We start from the raw sequence: 25,665 nt of genomic DNA, 5'->3' as shown, positions 1-25,665 counted from the left end.
ATGGCCTGATAGGATTGAATTTCTGATCCTCTTAGCCTCCCCAGGTGCTGGAATTACAGGCTTGCATCACTATTCACCTGGCTGTAGTTTTGTTCTCTAGTAACATCTTTGTCTAGTTTAGGGCAATGCTGACCTCATAGAATGAGTTAGGAAATACTTACTGTCCCATTTTCTGGAAGAGATTGTAGAGAACTGGTATAATTTCTTCCTTAGACGTTTGGTGGAATATACCTGTGAACACATCTAGTACTTTGTCTTTGTAAGTTATTAATTCCTGATTCAGTTTCTTTAATAGATATAGACTTACTCAGATTATGTATTTCTGCTTGCCTGTGTTTTGGCAGATTGTAAAATAATTGATTCATTTCCTCGAGGCATAGAATTATTCATACTATTGTTTTTAATGTCTATGGAATCTGTAGTAAAGTTTCTTCTGACATTAATTTGTGTCTTCTCCCTTTTTCACTCAGAAGAGCCTCACTGACAAGAGGCTTATCATTTTTATTGATTTTGATTGATTTTTCTGTTGATTTCCTCTTTTCACTAACATTGGTTTTTGCACTAATTATTTTCTCCTGCTTACTTTTCATTTCAATTTCGCTTTTTCTAGTTCTTTTTCAGAGTGAAAGTATAGATTCCTGACTGAAGTTGATGATGTAATTTTTTGCAAGAACTGTTTTTATTGTATCCTGTAGAATTTTCATTAATTTTGAAAATGTTTTAATTTTTTCTTGAGATTCCCTTGACCTATGTTACTGAGAAATGTGTTATTTAATTTCTTTAAGTATTTTGGAAAATTTCCAGCTATATTTCTAGAATTCCTTTTTTTTTGTTTGTTTGAGAAAGGGTCTCATGTGCAGTTTAGACTGGCCTTAAACCCACTGTGTAGCCCAGCCTGACCTTGAACTCATGGTGATCCTCTTGCCTGAGCCTTCTGAACGCTGGGATGACAGGCATGTGCCACCACACCCAGCTAATATAATTCCTTTTTGATCTGAGACCAGACATTGTATGATTTCTGTCCTTTAAATTTTACTGAGGTGTGTTTTATGTCCCAGATTGTGTCTGTCTTAGAGAACGTTCTTTGTCAGTTTGAGGAGAAAGTATATCTTTTTTTTTTTTTTAACACTTACAAATGTATGCTTTAATAAGTATAAAGTATATGAACAATTAGGTAAGCTTGCAGAGAAGCTGACCAAGATACATAAATTAGAAGAGCCAGGTATCCATCTAACTTTTCTATATTTCTTTTTTTATTTTTTTGCAAAATATTTATTAAGGTTATTTAATATACAACTTTTCACATGTCATTTTGGAAGTCCTTCATTATAAAGGTAATTCTTTTGTCTGATGACAAACTGCAGCCACAATCATTACTCAGGACCTCCATGTTGGATAAGCTCCATTTCCTCTTGAGATATTAGTTTCCTTTTATGCTTCTGAGGTAGCACTTTTATTATTTCTGCAGTGTCTGGTGGCCCTGGACACATCAGCAACTCCAGTGATTTACTCCCCTTAGAATGCTGTGAAATTACAGAAGAGTGAGATGGGATCCCTGCTGATCTCAAAGCTTCTGATACACTGGGTTTAGGATTGTCTCTTCTGTGAGGAAACCTTATTAATGGTGTGTGTGGCTTGGCTGCCTGGACAACCTGGCTGGCAGACGCCATCTTGCTGCCCATCATGACCCCAGGAGGGGGCAGTTTCCAGGGCTCGAGCGAGCCGCGGTGGTATCAGCAGTTGAGAGTGTATCTTGTGCTGCTTGATGAAACAGTCTATAGATGTCAGTTAAACCTAGTTCATTGCTGCTGCACTGAGTTTAGCTGTGTCTTGCTATGTCTCTGCCTGTGGATCTGCCACTCCTGAGTGGAGTCATGGAAGTCTTCAGCTACAGTAGTGGGCCATCTACCTCTTGCAGTTCTGTGGGTTTTTGCTCACATATTTCAGTGTCCTGTTTTTAGATGCAGATGTGTTAAGGGTGGTTATATCTTGAGTATTGGTCCTTTTATTATGAAATATTTCTGTTTATCTTGGAAAGCTTTTCCTTGCTCTGAAGTCTGCTCTGTCAGAAATTAATATAGCTGTTCACACTTTTTTTGACTAGCAGTAAACATGGTATATCTTTATCCTTTCACTTTTAATCTGTATGTGTTTTTATATCTAAGGTGAATTTCTTATAGACAGCATGTACATTTGACTTGTATTTGATCCATTCTGACAACCTCTATCTTTTAATTGGTGTTGTTTTATTGTATTTTTAAAATTTTTCACTTAGAATTTTTACTTTTGCAGTGCTGGGTATAGAATCCAGGGCCTCATGTTCATTAGGCAAGTGCTGTACTACTGAGCAACATTCCAGCCCTATTTGGTATACTTAAATAATCAACGTTTAAAGTTATTATTGATAGTTGTATTAATGTCTACCATATTTGTTATTGTTTTCTGTTCATTGCCCTTGTTCTAGTTCCTGCTTTTGTTTTTTATGCTCTTTCTATCTTTTCTGTTCTTGATATACTTTAGGATGATTCCATTTTTCTTCTTTCTTAGCATATCTGTTGCATTTCTTTTTAATACCTTTCTTTAATAGCTGTTCTAGAGTTTTTAGAATGCATTACAAGTAACCTAGGTCCATATTCAAGTGACCTGGGGTGACCTGCATGCCAGGGTGGTGCGTGTACCTCATGGTGACACCTCCTCCCCCACCTCCCAGGACACCATTACTGCTACTCATTTCACTTATACACAGCATATTTATGTAAATATATATATGGGAGTAGGTGCCCTTGCTATTACTGTTTTCTCTTCTGACTGTCTCTTGCCATTTATCATGTATGCTAATTCCTTTGTGGAGCGGGTGGGAGGACACCATTAGGTAGCCTTTCATGGCGTCGGTGGAGAGAGTGTTTGTACCCTGATGGGATCTCTGTCCTCTTGAGCCTGGATCCCTGACTCAAGACTTTCACGAACAGCTTTCAGATCTCTTCCCTGGTGAATCAGGCTCTGCTGTGGCCCCACAGGCCTCATTCCTCTTGAGGGCCATGCCATGGCATATTTCAGTATTTCCTTTTTCTGCCCCATACTGATGTTTGCTGTGATGACCTGCTGAAGCTTCTGGGTGTTCTAGGACTGGGTGCTCTGGAGTTTCAGTCTCAGGATTATCTGTAATGAACCCTTGTAAACAGGCTAACTACAATAAAGTTTTCCTGCTTTGGGTTGGGTTCCAAGGAGCTTTCTGCTTCGGTAACTTGTAATTCTCCATATTCACTCTCTGTCTCTTCCATTTTGGGCCTCACTTCTCTAAATGCATCTCAGAAGAGTTGGTTGTTGTTTTTTTTTTTTTTTCTGTCTCTTCAGCTTTTTACTTATTTGGATGGAGCAGAGATTTCCTGCTCCTTGGGTGCCATCTCCAAAACCAGAAGCCTGTGCATGGGATGTTTGCTATGGTGGATTCTGCTCCTTCCTCGGGTTAAACAAGCACCCTGAAATGCAGGCCCTTCCCTTGTTGACCTCCTCCTCCTCTGTCCCAGCTATATGATGTGAGTGAGGTGTGTCTGCATGTCCTGCCAGGGACCTAGGAGTGATCTGTGTGTGTTGGGTCTGCTTCCCTGCCCTCTTCCGGCATCTGACAAGCCATGGAGCCCCACAGAGTTCCTTCCTGTGCACAGGTGGCAGGAGCACCCATCCTGATAGACAGGACTTTGTGTGGATTGCTGAGAGGCTTCCTGTGGACTGTTACCTCCAAAAACCCAGTCGCAGTCGGTTTTAAGGCACAGAGAGGAGGGAGGTAAAGGCTGTCTTTAGGACATGTCCCAGATAAGAGATTGAATCCTACTCTGTTTAAAATCAGGTCAGTGTGCATGTTGACTCTGGTTTTCAGTCTTAACTATGATATGCAGTTGATTTTCTTATCAGAGAGATAACAATGTACTGATTTGCCACTTTTTTGAGTTGCAGTTTTTGATAAATATACTCTCTCTCTATTTTGCCAAAGGGTTTTCTCTTCCCTTTTTCTGTTGAAATCTTTTTTCTTACTAAAGCATCACACACATGATTTTTTTCTTAGAGATTATATTATGATTAAAGAACGTATTTTTTCCCAATCAAGAGGGACACAGCTAGAGTTTTATGGTCTGCAGGAACTGCCAGCCACAGCAGTTTCCGGTGTGTGAGTGGGAACTTCAGGAAGCTCTGTGGTTTCCTGTGTCTGTGCCTTGGGCATCTTGCACTGTGGATAGACAGGTGGAAGAACATGGCACTGAATCGACTATTTTTATGGCCACAAAACCCACTGATAAAGGGCCAGGGTAAGACAGCAGAGTTTCCAGGCTAGCAGCCCCTACTTTCTGACCATACATCTAAGGGGCAGAAGTGTCCAGACCACCACCTACATATATGTTAACAAATTACTAGTAATGTGTGCACCTGCGGCTACATGGGTGTGTTGATGCATTCTGATGCATTTTTACTTTTTTTATTTTAAAAAGAAAAGAACAAAAACAAAATAACAAAAACAAAGATAAAACAACATAAAAACAATAAAAATAATACAGAATTTCAAAACAAGGTGATAGAAAATTAACAATGGTTGTTATATTACATATTGTTATCTTTAAAGTGGTTACTTAGATAACCATATATAGGCATGTAAGATTGATCAAACAATTACACTTTCATTAACTGTTCCTTTCAATAAACCAATAGAAATTAGTAGTACAATTATCTGATGCATTTTTAAAATGAGCTCTTGGAAAGGGTGAGGACAATCCTAGAAAACATCCCCCCTTGGCTTTCTGTGCCCATGGGATGGTCCCATGTGGCCCTACTCTGCAGACTATGCTCCCAGGGCTGCCATGGCAGCAGAAGTCTGGGTTATTGCTCTTACTGTGCTCTTGTCCTGGTTCACCTTGCTTTGGGGTAGAATCTAGAATTTGGATACAGTATGTCACCAAACTGGCAGTCCCAGCTGCAAGTCCTGGATTGGGAACATGGCTGACAGCTTGGGAACTAGGTGTTCAGTGTTGAGGACGAGGACTGACCTGGAGCTCGGGATCTGGGGTTGAGCGCATGACCCGAGTGCTAGGGGGCAAGGGCCGGGGCTAGAACTGACTTGGAGACAAAGAAGCAACATGGAAGCCCAGGGTTAGGGCCCAGGGCTGAGGACTGACCTAGGTCTTTAGTTAGGTTCAGTCACACCACCTATTTCTTAGCCTTACAGAGTCATCAGTGACTTTCATTTTCCTCCTCCTTGAAAAGGAGAGGCTTTCTAGCTCTGAGATCCCTCGATTCTGTCTTTGTGTTTCTCTCTGGCTCTGGCTCTGGCTCTGGGTGAGGACCACCAGCTGTATCATCTCCTGAGCACTGCCCACCCAATCTGCCACCCAGCTCCAGTGCTCAGCCCTCCAGCAGGGGCTTATATACTGGCTTCTGCTTCAGCTCTACTCTTTTAGAACCACTGAAATTTCTTCAGTGCTGGTTTTGAGTGTTTTGTAACCCCTTTTTTTTTGAATTTTGAACTTTTATCTGATAGAAACCAATCTCATCTTTTTCCCTGGGTGCAACAGAAGTTCTTTGGATGGAAAACAAATTTCCCCTCATAATTGCCCCTCTTTTCTTTCATGTGCTTTCTTGTCTCTGCTACATCTCTGAAGCTGACCATGTACCCAGCTGATGTCATCACTGATGCAAAGGAAAAGGACCGGCCAGGCTGGTGAGGCCTTCAGGAGGGCTGTAGATATGGTTCTGGAAGGGCTGTTGTCCCTTGGTTGATGTGGCATTTCAGAGCAGATTGTCATTCTTACATTCGCTACCTTGCATAAAAGGTACATGAATAGTCGTGGGGGAGAGTTGAGGCTCAGGGTGCTTTTCCTCATGACTGAACTGTCTGTCCTGTGAGGCCGTGCACAGTGGTGGGGAAGCCAGTCCACATTGGCCTTGTGGTCTACACAGTGTCATCATAGAGTATATCGTTAGCCAAGCATGCATTTGTAGACAAGCAGTGATTCTTCTACAAAGTGTAAAACCTTTGAAATAAAAAAGGAGACTGGTAGGGACCATGTATAACATGCTACATTTATTACATTTAGACCCTCTAATGCACAAAGGAAAAATGATGAACTTTTAAATTCTGAAAAGAGCTATATAAAGATTCATAAATGAAGATTACAAGCCACGTATAGACTTCATTAATGCAAATCAGCTTCTATTGAACTTTAATGTTTAAAACTATTTCGCACTGTTTTCTTAGCTATCTTTTATCACACAGATAATTTTAAAAATATTTCGCCTGTAACATCTACTAGATTTACTTTTAAATTGCTTTTCACTGCTTTGAATTTCCTGTTTTTTCCTTGTTAATAAATTGCTTAGGATTCCTTATTTAAGGAAACAGTTTCGCAAAGGTGAATAAAATTTTCTGTCATACTAGGTACCCAGTAACAAATATAAAGTATTATGTACATGCCTTTGCAATGGAATGGGTATACTTTTTTCTAATCCTGTCCTTGCCCTGGTCTTCCCTTATGTGGTATAGTGTTACGAGCTTTAGAGAGAAAAAACTTTTTTTTTTTTTTTCCAGCACAGTAAAATTGCATTCAATTTGAGATCAACCAAGAGATTAAAATAAATCTAAGTACCTGACCTTTGATTTTAAATATATTCCTTTCACTTCCCTGGCTGCTTTCCTGGCAGGGCCAACTCTGTCCTGCCCAGAGCAGCTGCACATTTGCTGAAGCTCCATACTAGGAAGAGTTTGCATGAAGAGCTGTGGGTGGAGCATCCCACAGCCTGAGTCCATGGAGATGCTCAATTTCCAGCCCAGTGTGACCTGCCCATGTAAGATACGTAACCTCCCCAGACACCTGCAGGTAGTGGATGACACAGCTGTCTATCAGGAGGACCCCTTGGGTGAGGGGCACTCTTGCCTTCTGCCACTAGCCTGGCCCTTCACTGACTGGTGCGTCCTGACTGTCAGGGACCATGTGCAGAGTAGCTATACAGGTAGAGGTCAGTGGGCACCTGAGGCTGGACCTGCAGGTGTCTGTGGTAGAGATGAATAAAACATCGGTCTTTGGGCTCCAGGGGCTAGAAAAGACCCCAGGCAGCTTGCTGCAAATCCTGCTGGGTTGTGGGAGGAAGCAGAGTCCTGTCTGTTCAGACTTTGATCTCTGAACTGAAAAGGGAGGACAAAGAGGAGGAGACACGGAAGCTCAAGTCCAGTGGAGGGAACCTGAGATCCCATTTGAGACCTGAACTTCTTGTGTCCAAGAGTATGGAGAATTGGGGTGAGTCTTCAGCCAGGTAGGGGACCCATGCCTTGGCACACAGCACCTCATCCCCTCATGCCTCCCTCACACTTCAGGTTGTGGGTTGTCTTGTTTCCTCTCCACTCTCGGATGGCAGGTCTTGGGTGAGGTTTGTAAGCTCCAATGTGAAGCTATGTTCTTCCACATTATGGCACGATTTGTGTTGTTTTTGCCCTCAGACTTAGGCAGCTTAGACTAGGATGAGATATCAGCAGCAAAGCAGTCTGTACAAATTAAAGAACATGCAGTGTACCCAGGGTGCTGCCGGTGGGGATTCACTACCAACAGGAGGCCTGGTCTGTGATGTGCAGAGCTCCCTCCCCATCAGTCAGGAAAGGGAGATCAGCAACCGGAGAAAGAAGGAGCATCTTGGTGGGCAGGGTCTTTAAGCTGGGCTCAGGCTGGCCTCCTGTGGTTTTGGAAGAAGCAGCAGAGAACTGTGGGGCTATGGGGCTTGGCTAGATGTGGTGCCTCTTTTCACACCAGCCCTGGATCAGCCTGGATCATAAGTAGGGTGGCCTGACCTGTTGCTGAATGACCCCTGCCCTGTGCTCCTTCCTTAGCCTCCAAGAGCATAGCCAGAGCCTGTCTGGGAGCAAGCTGCATGCATGCTTACTTGAAAACCATGTTCAGAGGCCCACCATTCATATTGCCATCTTGGGGTGACATGCACCTGCACTTCCTGTGCTGTTGGAACACATTTTCTCATACTGTTTAAATGTATGTAAAAAAGTGTTTCCTGCTGCTTTGGTGATGAAGCTAGTTTCTGCCACCTCATGCGAAATTTTTATCTTTGAATATTTGCTGTTAGCCATTTCTGCCTAATCCATCCATTTTCACTTTTAAGACATTTTCTAAAACTCTTCGATTTCCATACCCCTTTCTGAAGATTTTAAAGAGATGGTAGGTGTGCAGTTGACTGGTGACTGTCAGGCCCCTGTTCACTGCTATTTCCATCCTCTGATGCATGCTGTTTGCACCTGCAATTCTGTGCACATCTGGCTGCCTCCCGGCGCATGTGCTGCTCACTGCTGGGGCATACACTCTCTTCTTCGAACCCTGCTGTCTATGCTCCTGCCGCCTCTGCCTCCTGGAGGCTCCAACCCCACAATTTTGTACAACACTGAAATAACCAATCTTTGAGATAGTTCTTTAGCCCAGTGTTTTTCAGATTATAGATTGTGACCTGTCATTAGATTGTGAAGCCAATTTTAAGTCACATTCACATAAAAAATAGACTATATTCATTTTATCCATCTGGTGAGGGCCACTGATCTACTGTGAGGCTACTGGAGCATTGTGTGTATTTGCATTGTGACCCCGGTTCATGATGTACAAGGTGTGTCATGGTTAAACACATTTGCTGGTAGTGTGCCATACCATTAGGCTTGCTTTTTTTTTTTTTTTTTTCTTTTCTTCCTTTTCTTTTTGGTTTTTGAGACAGGGCCTCACTATGTAATTCTGGCCAGCCTTGAACTCACTATATAGCCAGACGGGCCTTAAACTTGGCAGTGATCCTTAGCTTCTTGAGTGCTGGGATTATAGGCATGTTCCACCATACCCAGTTACTACTAGGCCTTTATGAAAGAAATACCAATTCCGATGTCACAGTTCGCTGCCCTGGGAAGATTCATCATGGCATGTTGGGCTTGCCAGGGTCTGTGGGAGGAGATATGCTCCTGGGCATGATGGTCTTGGCGGGTGTCTCATCAGACCTGGCTGCTGAGCATGAAAGGTCTAGCTTGGAGTCCCAGTGGCTCCTGGTTCTCTCTTATGCATTGTTCAGACCTCTCTGGGGACTCTCCCAGTCCCCAGGTCTGGATAAGTGTTGTGGCTTCGATCTAACATGTTCTCCTAAGCCTCAGGTATTCAAAGGTGGGACTTGTGAAAGGTGAATACATCATGAGGGCTCTCAGTTTCACCAGTGGATCAGTTCATTGAGGAGGTCATGGTTTTATGGCATTACTTGGAGGTGATAGAAACTTAGGAAATGGGGCGTGGTTAAAGGGAGTAGATGATGGGGGTGTGGCCTTGGGGACTGTATCTTGTGCCAAACCCCTTCCTTTCTGGCTCTTTCCCTTTTTCTCTGCTTCCTGGCTGCCATGAGGAGAACAGCTTTCCTCCTCTGTGCCCTTCTGCTAGGATGTCTGCCTCACAGACCTAAAGCAATGGACCAGTTGCTCATGAACTAAAAACTCTCAAACCATGAGCCAAATGAACCTTTCCATCTGTAAGTTGACTTTCTCAGGTATTTGGTTGTAGTGACAAAAATGTAATACAGTAAGGTTCTGTTGGATCTGTCCATGGAACTCCACTGCCTCCCCCTCAGGGAACTGAGCTCTGTTTCTAGTGATATACTTATTAATACAGTCACCTCATGGTCATCTTCCCGCCTCACCCCCAGAATGTGACCCTCCAAGGGTGGGCGTTGGGCCTGCATTTGCCCTGTCATACCTGCAGGATCTTGTGTGACACCCAGCACGTGGTCACCACCTCCTTTGCACTAGTGGCAGCTCAGGCCCGTAACTGCATGGTATCCGGTGCTATGCTGTAATTGTTTCACTCTAGAGGAGGAGGGGTCTGTAGGTGCAGGGAACACATGGGCAGAAAAGGCTCAAAGCTCTGAGAGGCCAGCAGAGACCGTGTCTTGTCCTGTGTCTGCTGTTCTCGTTGGACATGGACTCACCCAAGCTGAGTGCCTGGCCTTGCCCTCTGCCCCATGCTGGACATGGAGTTGGAAGGCACATGCAGAATGATGGGGATGAGACCTGGGCATGCCTGGCTCTGAGCCCTTTAGTGCAGGAACAGATTTGTCCTGTTGAGAGAGTTAGCACAGCTCTCAGGAATCCTCCTATTGGGCCACTGGTATGCATCTGGGAAGGCACCAAAGCTTGCGTATGGTTTCTACCTCAGAAAGCAAGGCATGGGAGGAGTTGGGGCCATGTGCTCTATAGCACAGCGAGGTTTTCTTCTCATCCCTGAAAACACAGCAGCATAAAGGAAGAGAGCGGAGGATCAATAAATGTTTTTAGGATTGGCTTTCCCTGGAAAACAGGCTTCCAAAAATGTTATAGAAGCATTTCATTAAAGGTAGAGGAAACAGCTAGTGCTGGCCAACTCCTGTGGCAGGCATTTATCTGGGCCATGGCACAATCTTTTAGCCAGGCTTGAGGCTTTTGTAGCTGACTTCCTGCTTAAGACGCTGGGCTTCTGTACCCCAGCGTCATTTCCACAGCAGCCAGCTGAGCAAGATGAGATGGTCGACATCCCCAGACAATCGCAGCAAGAAGCAGATGAGCTCTGAGATAGAGACTTACTTCTTTGGCCTTGAGGAAATGACAGGCACCTGGACCTTAGCTTCCTCCTCTTTAGGGGAAAAGGAGCATGTGGAGGACTCACCGGGAAAGGCTCTCTTGCAGCACCTGCTGGTGTCTGGGCTTCCTGAGCCATTGCGCTGCACACTTACGGAGATGTGGCTCTCACATCACATTGGCTCGTGGCTGGTTCCTGAGAGGGCATGGCCCTGCCCAGTCCCGGGACCCTTGCACACACACAGGGCCCTGTGCTCATCTCAGAGAGCAGCTTGTCCTGCCCTCCTTTGTTCAGGTGTTTGTGCAGTGTCCAGAGAGAGATCGTACAGATTTTACACAGCGAGCAGCCTTAGACTGCCTGCCCCTCGGCAGCCTGGTGTTTGTTTTCTTTTGTGGGGGCTGCTACGGATCATACCCAGGGCCTTGTGCACACCAGGCCAGCACCCAGCTAGCTTGTATTTCTCTGTAGCCCCCAAAACCACTTGAAACTGTGAGCTCCATGTGGGCAGTGTTGTTGGACATAGACTCACCCAAGCTGAGTGCCTGGCCTTGCCCTCCGTCTCATGCTGGCCATGGAGTTGGAAGGCACATGCAGAATGAGTAAATGACCCCCGTTTCTTTGAGTTTGTTTTATCCATAGAGCTAGATAGTAGGCCATTAAGGCCTCATGAAACCAGGCATGGTGGCACATGCCTATAATCCCAGCAGTTGGGAGGCTCAGGCAGGAGGATCATCCCAAATTTGAGGCCAACCTGGGCCACATAGTGAGATCAAAGCTAGCCTCAACTGCATAGTGAGACCCTGTCTCAAAAAGAAAAAAAAAAGACATCATGAAACAGTCTCTTTTGACTCGTGGATTGACTTGGGAGGAAATGTAACACCTAGTGGAAGGTCATGTAGGTAGCACATAGTGAACAGTGGTGGATAGCGGATAGATGCTGGGTCATGGATTTTCTCCTTCCTCGAGTTTGTCCTTCCTCTGTCGGACTTCTCACCCAGCTCTGTCCAGGGTGAACAGATCCCCCAAACTAGGTGCCCACAGATGTATAAGAAAAGTAAGAAAAAATCAAACCAAGAGAGCCAAAATCCTGTGATCAGGTGCTAGCAGCCACTAGGACTGACTGACTCCTGATTACCATCTTCAGTAACCTTTTATCCAGAACCCACCAAGGAGGCAGCAGAGGAATGGGAGAATATCAACTGTTTTAGCAAGGACAGCACAACTCAATTTTCATAGGAATGTGACCTGACCAGTAAGCCCTCATGTTATCTTCCTTCGCTCATATCTTAGCAAAGCATCTAGTATTGATCTGGAGGCTTACAATGCTTATGCTAGACTTCCTCCAGAACCCAACAGTCATGGCTTGGTCAGGCCGCAGGCAATACACAAAATAGTAACTAAAGAATGTCCTTCTCCACATTCCTCCCACCTTTTCCTTGAGCATCTCACCTCTGTTTGTCTCTCTGCTCTGCTTGATTGTACATGGGCTGGCCCAGATGTACCCACTTAGCGGTGCTCTTCTCCCTCAGTGCCCATCTGCTGCTAATACTGCCCCTGCTCCCCCTGATCCTGGGAAGAGCCCCGACCCAGTGCTGGATCCAGAGAACCTTGTGCTTGGCTTTATCAGCTGATCAGCCTTCTGATAGTCAGTGGGCAGGCAGGCCATTTGGGGTCCTCCCCAGGAAAAGACCTGTGTGTAAGAAATGGCTGGGTCCTAGCTATACTTACTGGAGTGTCTCTGAGGGCCACATCATTTACTTTCCCTGGGGGATCAGGCATGCTAACAGCTGCAGGTAACTCCAAGGAGGTCTTACTGAGGGGCCTTTGCTATCCTGTTCTTTGAGGGAGCTACCATTTTGTATTATGGGGGCAGGAGGAACTTTCCTTTCCCCCTTTAATATTTGATAGTGGAGTCTGCTGAAATAAGCCAATGAGGGATGGAGGAACATGGGAAAAGGTACAGAGGCATTCTATGAATGGGACATCCAGAGATGAAAAGTGGTACCAGGAACCTAGTGAGATTTAGGAGCTCATGTGCCCTTTTCATAGGGGAGAGGGGAGTGGGCAGTGAGCAAATTGGAGGAAAAGTAAATGACTCTTAGGCAAACAGCCCCAGAGCAAGGTTTGTCTGGGTGGGGTGGTATCTGAACTGATCACGTTCCTGTAACCTGCAGTGGTCTTCTTTGGGTGACAGGGTATCCAGGGACAGGACTCAGAGCAGCTGGCCATCTCTCAGAGGCCCCTCAGGCTTCAGAGGCTGGCCTGCCTGCGCCTGCTGCCTCCTGAGTGCGTCCACGCTGTCTCTCTGCGTCCTGAGCCCCAACCATGTAAACGTTTGCTTATGTGTTAACTGATGTTGCATAATGGCTTACCTCATAGTTAATTTATATCTTACCTTTTTCACCTGGAATGCTTTTAGGCATTAACTATAATCCCTAGAAAGTAGAATAAGCAGGGAATGTCTCCTATTGTAGAAGTATTACTGCTGCTGTCTTAGTAACCTTTCTCGTGTTGAAACAAAATATCCAACACTCTGAGTTAAAGGGGGAAAGGTTTATTTAGCTCACACTTTGTAGAGTCTGTAATGGGTTGGCTCCAAGGCAGCGTGGCACATGGTAGAGAGGCAACAGTTCACAGCGGCTGCAGACAGCAAAAGCAACAAGAGAGGGGAGGGACAAGCCTCTTTCTGTGCCTTATATTGTATGCAGCCTACCTGCTAAGGGAGGTAAAACACTCATACCCTTAATTCCAGTATCGGTCCGTGAATCACTCACAAACTCTAGATTCAGCCACCTCTGAAAAGCCCATTCCCCATGACTGTATGAGACTTTGGGGGGACATCTAGACACAAACCGTAACAGCTACCATAGTTACTATTTATATTTTGGGGTGCTTTGGTTCTACTTGGTCCTCTAGACAGATCTCTGAGCTCCAGGCCTTTGCTGTTCTTGTTGTAGACTGTAAATATTTGGATTCCCACTCAGGCATATGGACATGATGGTACTGGCTGGCGCAGTTGTCATTAGTTTGTTGATTGAAATTGCTTAGGGAAAAGGGCCACAGCCACTGTTTCTTAAATTGACACTTGCTGTGGTCTCTGGGAAGAATACCTTTGTCTTGTTTTCCCTTGTCCCACCTGTCCGCTCTGCTCTTTTCAGGGAAAGTACGGTGGCCAGACTTTAACCAGGAAGCCTATGTTGGGGGGACAATGGTTCGCTCTGGGCAGGACCCCTATGCCCGCAACAAGTTCAACCAGGTGGAGAGCGATAAGCTGCGCATGGACAGAGCCGTCCCTGACACCCGGCATGACCAGTGAGTACCCAGCCAAGCACTAGCTTTTGTGCAGGCCTGTAAAGTAGCTTTACTCTGTCTCTAGACTCGTTCCATTGCCCTGGGAAACTGTGTGTGGTGATCTTCACAGTGTCATCAGACTGGGAAAGATCCTGAGGCATGGAGCAGTGGGACTCCCCTAGGAAGCAGAAGATTGTCTCCTGCTGTGGTTTGCAGACCATGGTCTGCTGGCCAGGAAGAAAGTTGTGGTACTGGCTTTGTATTTGCTGGTCACTTGTTATTCTGAAGATCCATTCACAAAATTAAAAGTTTTCCATTGTCCTCAGCCTTGGAAAGAAGAAATCTGAAGTGCTGGTTTTTGGGACTGTGTAAGTTGGAAATGTTTGGAGATTGGAGTGAAAATTACCCATCCAGCAGGGATGGCGCTAAATGAAGCAGAAACACAGGACGCGAGAGGACCCGTGAGCACTGCACTCCCGTGTGCTCACTGCTGTCCACCTCAGGCTGACTGACCTGTACCAGACAGACCTCAGGAAAGGCCCTAACTCGTGTCCTTTTTTTGTGCTTTAGAGATTGAGATAGATAGGTATAAGACACCTGGGGTCTCTGGACATTTTGGTATTTTACCCCCACTATCTGGGAAGGTAATAATAGTTCTCATCGTTACCCTGTACCATGAGCCTCGCTGTGAGAACCTTAATGGGCTGTTGTTCAAATTCTCAAGAATTAAGGAGCCCATCCCAAGAGGGGAGCTGGGTCAGTCTCCCAGTGTTACAGTTGTTTTCTGAGCTATCCTTCCAGTCCGGAGGTTGGGGGTGGGACAGCTGGCTTCCCATCAGCATTTCCAGGCCCTCTCAGTGCTGGAGCGTAGGTAGGAAGGTGGACTGAGGAGAGCCACCCAGAGAGCACTCAAGGGTGTTTGTCTCATGGTGCACGCTTCAGAGACTGCAGAGGAAGGCAGCATGGAGAGAGAAGGCAGCAAGTTGATGCTCATGCATGTTGATGGTTTTCCTTGTTGACTAAAAGAGGATTCCCTCTCACTCTCAGGGAGCTTCATCAGCAGCGTTGGTGCTGCTTACTTCCAGGGCCCTCCTGTCCTGTTCCTCTTTTTCAGCAGCCCTCTTTTGTTTCTGGCCAGTTCTGTTCACTATAACAGTTTATCTTTTAGGAAACATGCTTCATGGTCCTTGGGACCAGAGAAAAGTGTGTATGATTTAATAGACTGTATGACATGTGAGCGTAATTAAACATATTATACATGATATTAAGAATTTCAACATTTTCCTAAATCTACTCCAGAAGATTGTCTTCACCCAGTGTTTCCTGTGATTCAATCATTTTTTTTTAAAGGCAGTTTTACTGAGATCTTGTGCCAGTGATGGCGAACCTTTTAGAGCTTCCAATGGTAACAAACAACTCACTGTGGCACACGTGCCATAGCTTCACCGTCACTGCCTTGTGCTGTGTTTTTGGTTAAAGTCAGCTTCAGTAAATAACCTATTGAAATAAAGGGCTGCTGGTCTGGGGTCGATAACTCTTTGGGGTCTCAGGGCTGAACCTGTGTGGGCGGTTATAGGTGGGTACACCCGTGTGTCTCTGGGGAAGGTCCCTGTGCCTTTAGGACCATCCTGATGTGTGTCCTCACTGCTGTCCACCTCAGGCTAACTGGTACATGCCAAACAACCCTCAGGGACCTGCTTATAGGATCTTCACAAGCTGTGACAAGATGTAAAAGTCTTTGTGTCACAGAGAGGGGACATCAGTGACCCAGAGTCACTGACCTAAGGCCAGGTTACCAGTACAGCTTGGAAGAAGGGTTCAGCCTTCCCCAGGGCATGGAGTCTCGGTGGATTCATTGCAAAACCTGACCTGGGACTTGAGTGGACTCCTTGAAATTTCACCCCCATGGTGTTTCAGTCACCACTGGTCAGATCTGGTTTCTCTCTAAGGTGTCATCATTGTTGCTCTACTGTGGAGCTGGATGAGAATCACATGCTTTCTAGGGTTGACAGCAGGTGGGCTTAGCTTCTCTGCTGCCTCCATTGCAAGTCCCTGCAATGTCCCCCAAACTATATATACATACTTTTCCCAGTGTTCTTGGAGTAGGAGTCTGCCCAAGCAGATGTTTGCATATTCATCCCCTGGCAGAAATGTCTCAGTGGGTTCATTGTAGTCTATCCTCTGCATTGTGTTTCTTCGTGTGTGCTAGAGGAGCAGCTGGGAAGCCTTCCACATTTGTGGGATTTGGACTAAATTAAATTCTATTCACAGTCAATTTGGTACGTGGAATGGAGCAGCTGTGACCTCCTTGAAGAGTCAGTTCTAGGACAGCCATGTTACTGAATATCAGTTGAAGAGTTAAGACATCCCTTCAGGGTGTCTACTGGAGAGTAAAGAACACCATGGAACAGAGACTCTTGATGGCTCTCTGGGTGCCTGGCTGGCTTCCATTCAGTCCTCTTGCCTATTCTCCAGCCCTGAGGGTGCCCAGAAGTGCTGATGGGAAGCCAGCTGTCCCACCCCAACCTCATGATTGGAAAGATGCTATCTTAGTTACTTTTCTCTCAGTCTACTGAGACAAAATACCTGACACTCAAAGTTAGAGAAGGGAAGAGGTTTATTTAGCTCACAGTTTGTAGAGGTTTCAGTCCATAATCAGCTGCCTCCAAAGCAGTGTGGCGCATGGCAGAGGGGCAGCAGTTCATGGCAGTGAAAGATATGAAAAGCAACAAGAGAGCAAGCCTCTTTCTGTCCCTTATGTTGTGTGCAGGCTGCCTGCCCCAGGGTGGGTGTAGCACTCATACCCGTAATCCCAGCATTGGATCATGGATCAATCATAAACTGTAAAAGCCCACCCTATGACTGCACGAGGCTTTTGGGGGGGTATCTAGACACAAACAGTAACAAATGCCTCAAAAATGAACTCTAAGGGGGACACTGACCCAGTTCCCATGAAAACGGGTGCCCTTGGGCTAGGCTCCTTCATTCTTGGGAATTTGAACCATGTATGATAATTTAAAGAGAGTAAATTTAAAGTCTTTTTTTTTTTTCCTCTGCAGTCTCTCTCTGTGCAGATCTAATGTCCACACAGTAGAATTCAGTCTCCAGTTGTGATAAGGTGAAAATAGTGCATGTGGAGATTAAAAATAAAGAGTTTTGGAGTGTTGTAGCCTGGACTGAATCCCATACCCTGCAGCTGTTCTGTGGCCTTTGTCATCCATAAAGTGCTACAGCAGCACCGTAACCTGTGAGAACTGAACACTGTGTACAAGGACCCACCTCAGCAAGGCCTTCCTGGACCTCTGCCCAGAGTGCAGCCCTGTGACCTAACCCAAGTCCCACCCCTTCCCTGCTTGGTTTTTCTCCATAGGTCTCATCACCATGTGATTCGTTTATTTCTCCCCCCTCTTCATCACAATAGTGTGGTATTGTAGCCAGGGGTGTTATTTGACACCTCACAGCACTCAAAAACTCAGTACTTGTTGAGTGACTGATTGCTTAGCACTGTGCCTGGTGCAGCTTCAATGCCAGTACTTCGTTGACATCAAGAATCACTGAAAAGAGGGTGAATGGAGGTTGCAGGAACCCCAGGGGAACTGCAGGACCTGCCGGTGTTGTCTCCAGAATGGGCAGCCACCCCTTGTTACATTGGGGACAGATGGGAGGACCAGGGATTCAGAGCTGAGGACCACTTAGGGTATTTTGTTTACTTTTTTAAATGTATAGAAATGTTATGGTAAGAAGAAATATGTACATGAAAGCAGGATTTCAGGGCTGTCAGGCCCTGTGGGTGACAGGGAGGAGGTGGCCTGTCCTGGTACTACAATTTCACCCTGAAAATGGGTAAGTTTTTGTCCACCTTGCTTCATTTGTTTGAAATTCCAGGTAAATTGCCAAAACCTGGGGAGGAATTAACAACAGGAATTTTGAAAGTGTCTTTCTGAGCACTTGTCCTCTGTCTCGTGCTGCTGCCATTGTCCATGCAGAAGGTGATGGGAGGTGGCCTTGGAGGAGAGTCAGGTCTGTGCCCATGGTGGAGGTGGGACAGCAGGACAGGAGGGCTGGAGGGTCCAAGGGCATAGCAGAGGTGAGGAAGAGGTGGTGTCTTAGGACTAAAAAGGGGAGAAGGGAGAGGAGCAGGCTGAGGATGTGTGGGGGTAAAATTTGGACATGCCTGCATATCTTGGTGCAGGAGCCCTTGTGCTGGAGCTGCACATGTGTGTGGTACTCAGGATAAAGGACTTAGTGGGAACGGGTATTTGGAAATATTCAGCATAGGGGTGGTAGTTAGAACCATGAGCCTGGATGTCATCCTCAAGGGAGTGGACACAGAGAAATGAGAAACCTGTGGCCTTAGCCCAGTATTCCATCATCAGGTCTTTAGCCCTGGGTTTGTGGCAACAACTAAAGCTCTGGGGAAATCTGCCCCATAGATGCTGTCAAGTCCAGGCTCTACTCAGATTGGAGTGTAATTTCCTAAGGCCGTTCAGACACAAAATCACCAGGAGTCTCGGAGGGTTTCTTGTCCAGTGCTTCTCAGCCCAGAGTGGTGCCAACCCCAGAGTCAGGTGAAAGATCAGGGTGGCTCTAGGGCTGTCAGGACCCCACAGGGGCTCCTGGAATCACCAGTGGGGGCCCATGGTGCTGAGTGTTCTGGGTAGTACTGATAGTCCTGCACACTGAGGAGATGTCCTGTCCCTGGCACCAGCAGGGCTCCCAGCCACACCTTCACCTACATGACCCCTTCCTCCCTGCAGTGTAAACACACAGGGTGGACTTGCTGTTTCTTTACTGCTCTTGGTAGAAGTTGCCTTCTCCACCAGCCAGCCCCTGAGGAATATAGAAAGTAAGCTCTGTGTGAGCTTTGTGAACCACGTGGCTGCCTGAAGTTTCTCTGCCTTTCTGGGCAGCAGAAGTCCTCCTTCCTGGAGGTGATTCTGGCTCAATGAGGTCATGATACAGTCAGACAGGTGTCATTATGAGAGAGGGAGAGAGCGACATCCCTTCCTGCCATGTGAAGCCACAGGATCTGGGACCTCGGCCCCCAATGCCATAAGGAAATTGGCATCCACTGTTGAAGCTGTCTCACCTGTGGTGTTCTGTTACGGTGGTCAGTGGCTGAGTGGGAGGGCCACCTCTTGACCAGCAAGGAGGCCAGGCCCATTTGGTCCTGAAGTGACTTGGGAACAGTCATATCCATTTTCTCCAATGTCTTCCTCAGTGCTAGTGGGGTGCAGGCCTTGGGAGACCCCCAGCTGTCTCCAGGGTAGGTTTTAAGGGTTGAGCATCTCCCAGATCTAGCCTGTCCAGGATCATACCTCTCCCCAGAAAGCTCATCTGATGGGAAAGCTAAGTGCAGAATCAACACAAGGAGCTTGTAGAGCTTTGTTTTTTTGCTGGGGGAAAGCTTGAGATGGTTTACTTTGAAATTGTGTAAGTAAAGTCAAATAAACATCCATAAGGAAACATTATCTTTGTTTTCTTTTTTCCCCTGTGAGCCATACAGCAGTCCTTTTCATTTATTTCGTTAAATACCTTAATAATGGGAGCTGCTCTGTAAAGGAACAGGTTCCCTCCAGGTTTAGGATGTCTGAATTTCTCCCTATTTTTGCTGTTTCCTTTACCACTAATTTTAAAATGTGAGGTTTTAGAGCATGTTTGGTCTCAAACAAAAATTCTGCCCCCAAGAGCAGCTACCCCAGCCAGCGGCAAAAGGAGCCTTCTCTGAGGGAAGTTTGTTTATATCACACCTAATGGGTTTACCTGGCAGGCTTTAAATCAAGACCACCTTGTCTTTATTCCCTTTAAAATTATGGTTGCTCAGCTTTGCTTTTGTTTTAAGAATCTCTAAAGAGCCCTGATTTGGAATATCTTGTGCAGCCTGGCAGGCATCACTTGTATATGCTTTTAAACAGGACAGGATTAGAGCACTGGTCGGCAGTCTACTGCTGGAGTGTCAGTTTCCCCATTGCTGAGAGGTGGTTAGGGTTGAGGACTGTGGGGAAAGATGCCACCAGACATCCCACAAACACTGATAATACCAGGGAGATGTTTTTACATTGAGCTCAGCTGTGTAGGTTTGGTCACAGCTTTGGTTAAGGCAAATGTTATGGATGTAGGGTTGACTGTGACAAGGAATGCAAGGGTTCTAGGGTAGCCTGGACTTGTCTTTACTTTGGCAATTGGTGACATTCCATTAGTGTGCCCCAGCCTTTGTCCTTCCCAGGGGAGGCCATCACTGTGTGGCAAGATGGCCATCCTGTCCCGCTGTGAGCCGATGGAAATGCAAGTGTAGGTGGGTGAGGTACCACCAAGGATACTGCACATGCGGATGGCTCCTTTCTGGGTCCAGGTGGCCTTGCTGGCCCTGTGGCAGGTGGGGCATGGCTGAAATTTCCACACATACTCTGTCCCTCTCAAATTCTTCCTTGTACTTGTTTTATTTTTATCCCCTGTGCCTTAGTGTGGATGTATTTCTATTAGCCGGCTTCCTCTTCATTGATCACTCGCTCTGCTATAGCTAATCTGCTTTTAAATCTATCTACTGAATTCTTAATTTTAGTTACTGTATTTTACTGTGTCTGAACAAATATAGAGAGATATTTAAAGGCCATAGCTAATTTCTCAGTCCTTCAAGGAGAATTTAGTTTTGTTCTCTGCAATTAAACCGGGGCAGATCGCCCCAGTCACATGCAGAGTGGGTGTAAATGTGGGCTTGGTCCAGGTGTGAGTGGTCTGTTCAGCTTCCAGTTTCCATTTGTCCTGTTTTCTCTTGTTTTTTTTTTTGTTTTTTTAATTTTAGAAGTAAAAGAATGAAAACACATTAAGAAACAGACAACCATTTACAAAGTAGCACAAGAATAGTACAAGCAATACTGAATTACAGACAAGGTGACGGAATTAACAATGGTTGTTGTATTACATATGGATAACTTCAGTGTGGTTACTCAGGAAAACAAATATAGACATGCAAGATTGATCAAAATAATTAATCATTAACTGTTCCTTTCAATAAAGCGATAGAAGTCAGTAGTACATCTATGTTAGCTATCCTGTGTATACATATATACGTAAATACATATATACATAATGTCCTATTTTCTAGCAAGCCCTGTTATGGTTTTTGTCTAGATATATCCCCAAAGCCTCATGTGGTCATAGGTGGGGCTTTTCAGAGGTGGCTGGATCTAGAGTGTGTGATGCTGGGATCAAGGGTGTGTGATGCTGGGATCAAGGGTTTGTGATTACTAAATTAGTCCACTGATTGGTTTGTCACAGTTTTGGGTAGGCATAATGGGAAGGCCCTCCATGAAGTCGTGCCCTAAAGGCATGTTGTCCCAGTGGAATATAAGGAACAGAAAAAGTTGCTGTTGTCTCTTGCTGCTTTGCTACTTTGCTGTGTGCTACCTTGTTGCCTTCTCTTTGCTGCTTGCCATGAGCTGTCTTCCTCTGTCATTCCACTCTGCTTTGGAGGCAGTGAACTGTGAACTGAAATCGCTACGGACTGTAAACTACAGTAAAGCTTTCCTCCTTTAACTTAGGGTGTCGGGTATTTTGTCTCAGCAATGGGAAAAGTAGTAAGACTCCCTGAGTTCTGCTTCATTCCTACCCAGCCCAGTGTACCTTAGGAAGCTGAATGGGGCTTTGGCCTGCAAAGCCATTGCAGGAGCTGATTCAGCCTCTCAGCTTCACACTCATGGGAAGTAGATCAGGGTTCTCTCAGCAAGCTTCTGTCCATCTGAGGACCTGGCCCACAACACCTAGCTGCCTGGCTGTCCTTTTGGTGCTTGAAGTAGCTGTTTGGGGTGGATTTCATCCCAAAGCTCTCATTGTGGTCTGAGTAGTTTGGTCTATAACAAGGAACTTTACAGTCTCTAAAAGCAGGGAGACTGAGAGGTTTTATTTAGAATCCATTTCAGTAAGAATTTGACAGTTTATAAATTTTGCCTTGAACTACAGTGTCTATCCTATGTGAGAGTAGACAGAACTATCAGTGAACTTTCAAGTTGGGAGGTGCAGCTTTTGTTAGCTCTGGTGTTACTGCTATTTGACCATGCTCATAATAATCTCTCTATACCCTGGGTTTTTGTCTGCAAAGTAGTAATGACCTGCCTGTCTCGCAGCATTGTTGCTAAGCCCAGGTATCTAAGAAAGTATGAAAGGGCTTGTAAGCTGCAATCAACTACAGAGGTATAGAAAGTTAACTAAGACTGGGGCAGTTTGTGAAATCAACTGTGGCACAGAATGTACTGTGCTCTGGTACCTCTGCTCCCTCCCTCAGCATGTGGCCTGAGAGCAGGCATTGGGGACCGACACAGCCGAGCACATAAGGCCACTTGCTGAGCGCATTGTTGGAAGGTTTCATTATTGACCAAAAACAAGAATCCTACCTGTTTCAGAGGAAAATTAGAGCAAGAAAGATGGATTCAACTGAGTGTTGCTTGACAAATAGGATCAGCTCTTCATTGTGGACAAACTGCCCTTCAGCTGTTCACTAAAAACCATTACTTCACTGTTCTTGCAAATGAAGAACTGAAGGCACTGTGTGCTTTTTAACTGGAAGGACCTCTGATATTTCAGGAAATGATCAAAATGATGTGAGTTTCAACTTCCTGGGTTATTTAGTCTGACATTTCACTTGGTGCTGTAGCTTTAGTGGTCACTTGTGGCTTTTCTGATGAGCCAGCACCATCCATCCGCATGCAGATAGTGACAGTGGTAGAACCATGAGTACTCAGAATACCCACTTCAATCTGTAGAAATGAAAATACAGACTCTTAGAATAACAACTAGCTTAACTACACTAAATCATTTACCTGTGGTAAATAGTAAGCAAAATGGAGAAAATCCACATCTTTGTAAATTCTAGTTCATTAAAGAAGGAAGTGTCTCAGTCAGAACATTGTACTTGAATTTGAAGCTTCATGTTCATTTTTGGAAAGCCTCTGGGTCTGGTCAGCCTCAAGGTTAGTGGCACTTGCCATCACTGCTGGCTTGCTCAGTCACCCGCTGATATCCTGTGTGAAGGGCCTTAGTTAACCAGGACTCCAGGATCCTCTACACAGGGCGCCCCTGGAGGCCAGAGCATGGGTTGTCAGGTAGGGCACTTGTCCTCATGTGTGTCCTCACCTGTGGATAAAGCTTGGGCTCACACAGCACCAACCTAGATAGAGGATGTCAGAATGAGCTGGTGGTGATCACAGTGCCAGCAATAGTTCTGGCACACCGTTTCTCAGGCAGATGTTTGTGAAAATCCCAAACACTGGTCTGTTCCATCTTGCACGGAAAAATTGCATGTGGCCTCGCCAGTCCTCCTTTCTTTACAATATGCCTGATTTCTTAAACCATTTTTTCTTTTGAATGTCACTTACAAAGTAGGTACATTTTTTGTATGTAAAAATTAAAAAATAAGGGAAACATTGTTTTGTATATAAATTGAAAAATGAGGGAAACTATACTAAAAAGTTAAAAGCAATAACTATCTTTTCTTGTGACTGTCCTTCCTGATTGGTCTCTCACATCCTCTGATTATTGGACATGTGAGTTTTTATAAACAAGGTGGCATCAGACTTGGTGTCCCAGTCATCTGCTTCTGTCACTCAGTAAAATACAAGAAATGCTTTCACAATGGTTTTGCTCTGGACAGCTTTGAACCTTCCTGCTTCTGTCCAGGCAGCTGGTCTCCAGTGGTGTACCTGGAGGTTCCTTAACACTGGCAAGTTAGGGATGAATATTTTTCAATAAGCACTGTGCCCATTGATCTGGAAGAAGATTTGACATGGCAGTGTGTTTGGTTTCTGGAAATGTACCAGAATTTGTTCTCAGTATTGGTAGAGTTTGGCTATTGCTTTATGTTGTGTTTTGAACTAAGACTTGTAATTGTAAAACGATCTGTAGCCAGGCTGCCTGTCTCCTCCGCCCCCCACTTCCTTCATTAGGCTTTGGTTTCATGATTGAGCACACTTTGTAAAGTGAATTTAGAACAAATGCTTAAATCTCTCTAGAAGTGTAAGAAAAAATTATTCACAAAGGAATTAGTTGTTTCCTAAAATTCACCTGTAAAAGCCATTCAACCCTAGAGCTATTTTTATTTTAGTCAAAGTAATCTTTCTGTGACTAGTGATATATAGTGAGCTTTTCTATGCTTTACTTGAATAACTTTGATAATTTATGCTGTTCTGTGAAGAGCATAAATATTTTCCTCGTATTTTCAGATGTGTCAGTGTAATGCCATATACATGTGCACCTAAATCTTTATCCGTGACAAGCCTGTCTCTCTTTTCTTGTGTAGCCTTGGTGTGCTTTTTCTCACTTCTCCCTGTCACCCTTCAGCATCACAGCCGAAGTGCAGCTGTGCTGACCAGTGGGGTTGGCTGGCATCCACGCCCTTCGTCTTAGCCATCATAGTCCTTTGTGTGCAGATCTGACTTCTGTATGCATCCTCACATCTCCCTCTCATGTGTCCACATCTGCCCATGTTTTAGTGTTTTCTTCCCCGCCCCCGCATTCCCTTCCCGATGAGAATGGAGTATTTGGTGTTCATGTCTCTAAATCACTTCTGAGTGCAGACCTGGTGAGTCTCATGTATTATGAAATGTAGTGCTTTCATTTGGGTTATTTTTAACCTACCATTAAATGACCACAATATTGTTATTTCTCACTCTTCTGGAATTCTGCTTTTGTTTTCCTTTTTAATACAATGCCTATTTAGGAGAGAGTTTAAAAATGCACGAAATTGATTTTTTTTTCCTTTCCCATCTGTTAATATGTAAGTCATTGTTTTCCTCCATGTCCCACTGTGGAGTCAGACATCCCAGCTTTATAATTTTATTCTCCACTATGTGTGGAGAATTTCATTTGTGGTTGATATTGGTGGCATTTTCGCATCATTATCAGCTGCCTTTCATTGAGGCCTTTGTGCTGGGCACTTTGCAGAGCACTTCCCACGTGTTTTTTACTCGATTCTCACCAGTGTGGGAGGCAGGTGTGGTCCTTATTGTGCTTCTGTAGTAAAGAGACTGAGAATCAGAGAGGATGCATACTTTGCCTGTCTAACCTGGTGTAACTGCCTGGCCTCCCACCACCATGCCCACACTCCCTTTCTGCACATACTTGATTAGGTATATTTTAAAGGGCTACTAATACCTGAAATTGTTTCAAGTCCAAAATACTCCTGTTTAAACCGTTCCTGACTAAAGACATTTAGAACTTCTTGGTTGTTACTACACTTGATAGATGATATTCTCCTACAGTGTCATGAGTTTCTGCATAGTTCTGAGAACATCTGCTTGATCTATTTTAATAGTGTGATTTGGAGTGTAGTTGGTATTTTTCCATGGATTACATCTTTATTAACATAAAACTACCCTTTTGCGTTTAACAATGTCATTTTTACCCCCCCCATTTTACTTAATATAATGCATACTATATTCCCCTTTATTTACTTAATCTCAATATGCTTTTATCTATATCATTCATTTTTAGGGGGTGGCATTTCTTTAGGGCTTGTACCTTGGTCTGTTTTCTGTTGCTGTAACAGATTACTCAAGACTGGATAAATTATAAAAAGGAGAATCTGGAGGATAGTTCTGGAGGCTGAATGTCCAAGGGCATGATACCAGCATGGTACCTGGCCTCTGGTGAGGGCCTCGTGCTACTCTCCTTGTGGTGAACAGTGGAAGAGGGAGCAGGTGGATGTGGATTGGAGGAGAGAGGGCTGAACAACTTGCTTGCTGACTTGTTCCTGACTGCCCGTGGTGAT

At 45.1% G+C, this 25,665-nt stretch overlaps 1 protein-coding gene and 1 pseudogene across 1 annotated transcript in view; one reads left to right on the top strand and one right to left on the bottom strand.

Annotated features, from left to right (window-relative positions):
• Nucleotides 1-25,665, top strand: part of Galnt2 (polypeptide N-acetylgalactosaminyltransferase 2) — a 140,810-nt gene that overhangs the window by 75,699 nt on the left and 39,446 nt on the right. Inside the window, exon 3 of the mRNA XM_005404995.2 lies at nt 13,772-13,925. Within this exon, the coding sequence (XP_005405052.1) occupies nt 13,772-13,925 (154 nt within the window). The remainder of the gene's footprint in view (nt 1-13,771; nt 13,926-25,665) is intronic.
• On the bottom strand, nt 1,374-1,685 carry LOC102013940 (annotated as a pseudogene).

This window comes from Chinchilla lanigera, unplaced genomic scaffold (genome assembly GCF_000276665.1).
Source record: "Chinchilla lanigera isolate Chin_1 unplaced genomic scaffold, ChiLan1.0 scaffold00091, whole genome shotgun sequence".
Lineage (NCBI taxonomy): Eukaryota > Metazoa > Chordata > Mammalia > Rodentia > Chinchillidae > Chinchilla > Chinchilla lanigera.
The sequence above is the reverse complement of the archived record's forward strand: the minus strand, read 5'-3'. Positions and strand labels throughout refer to the sequence as shown.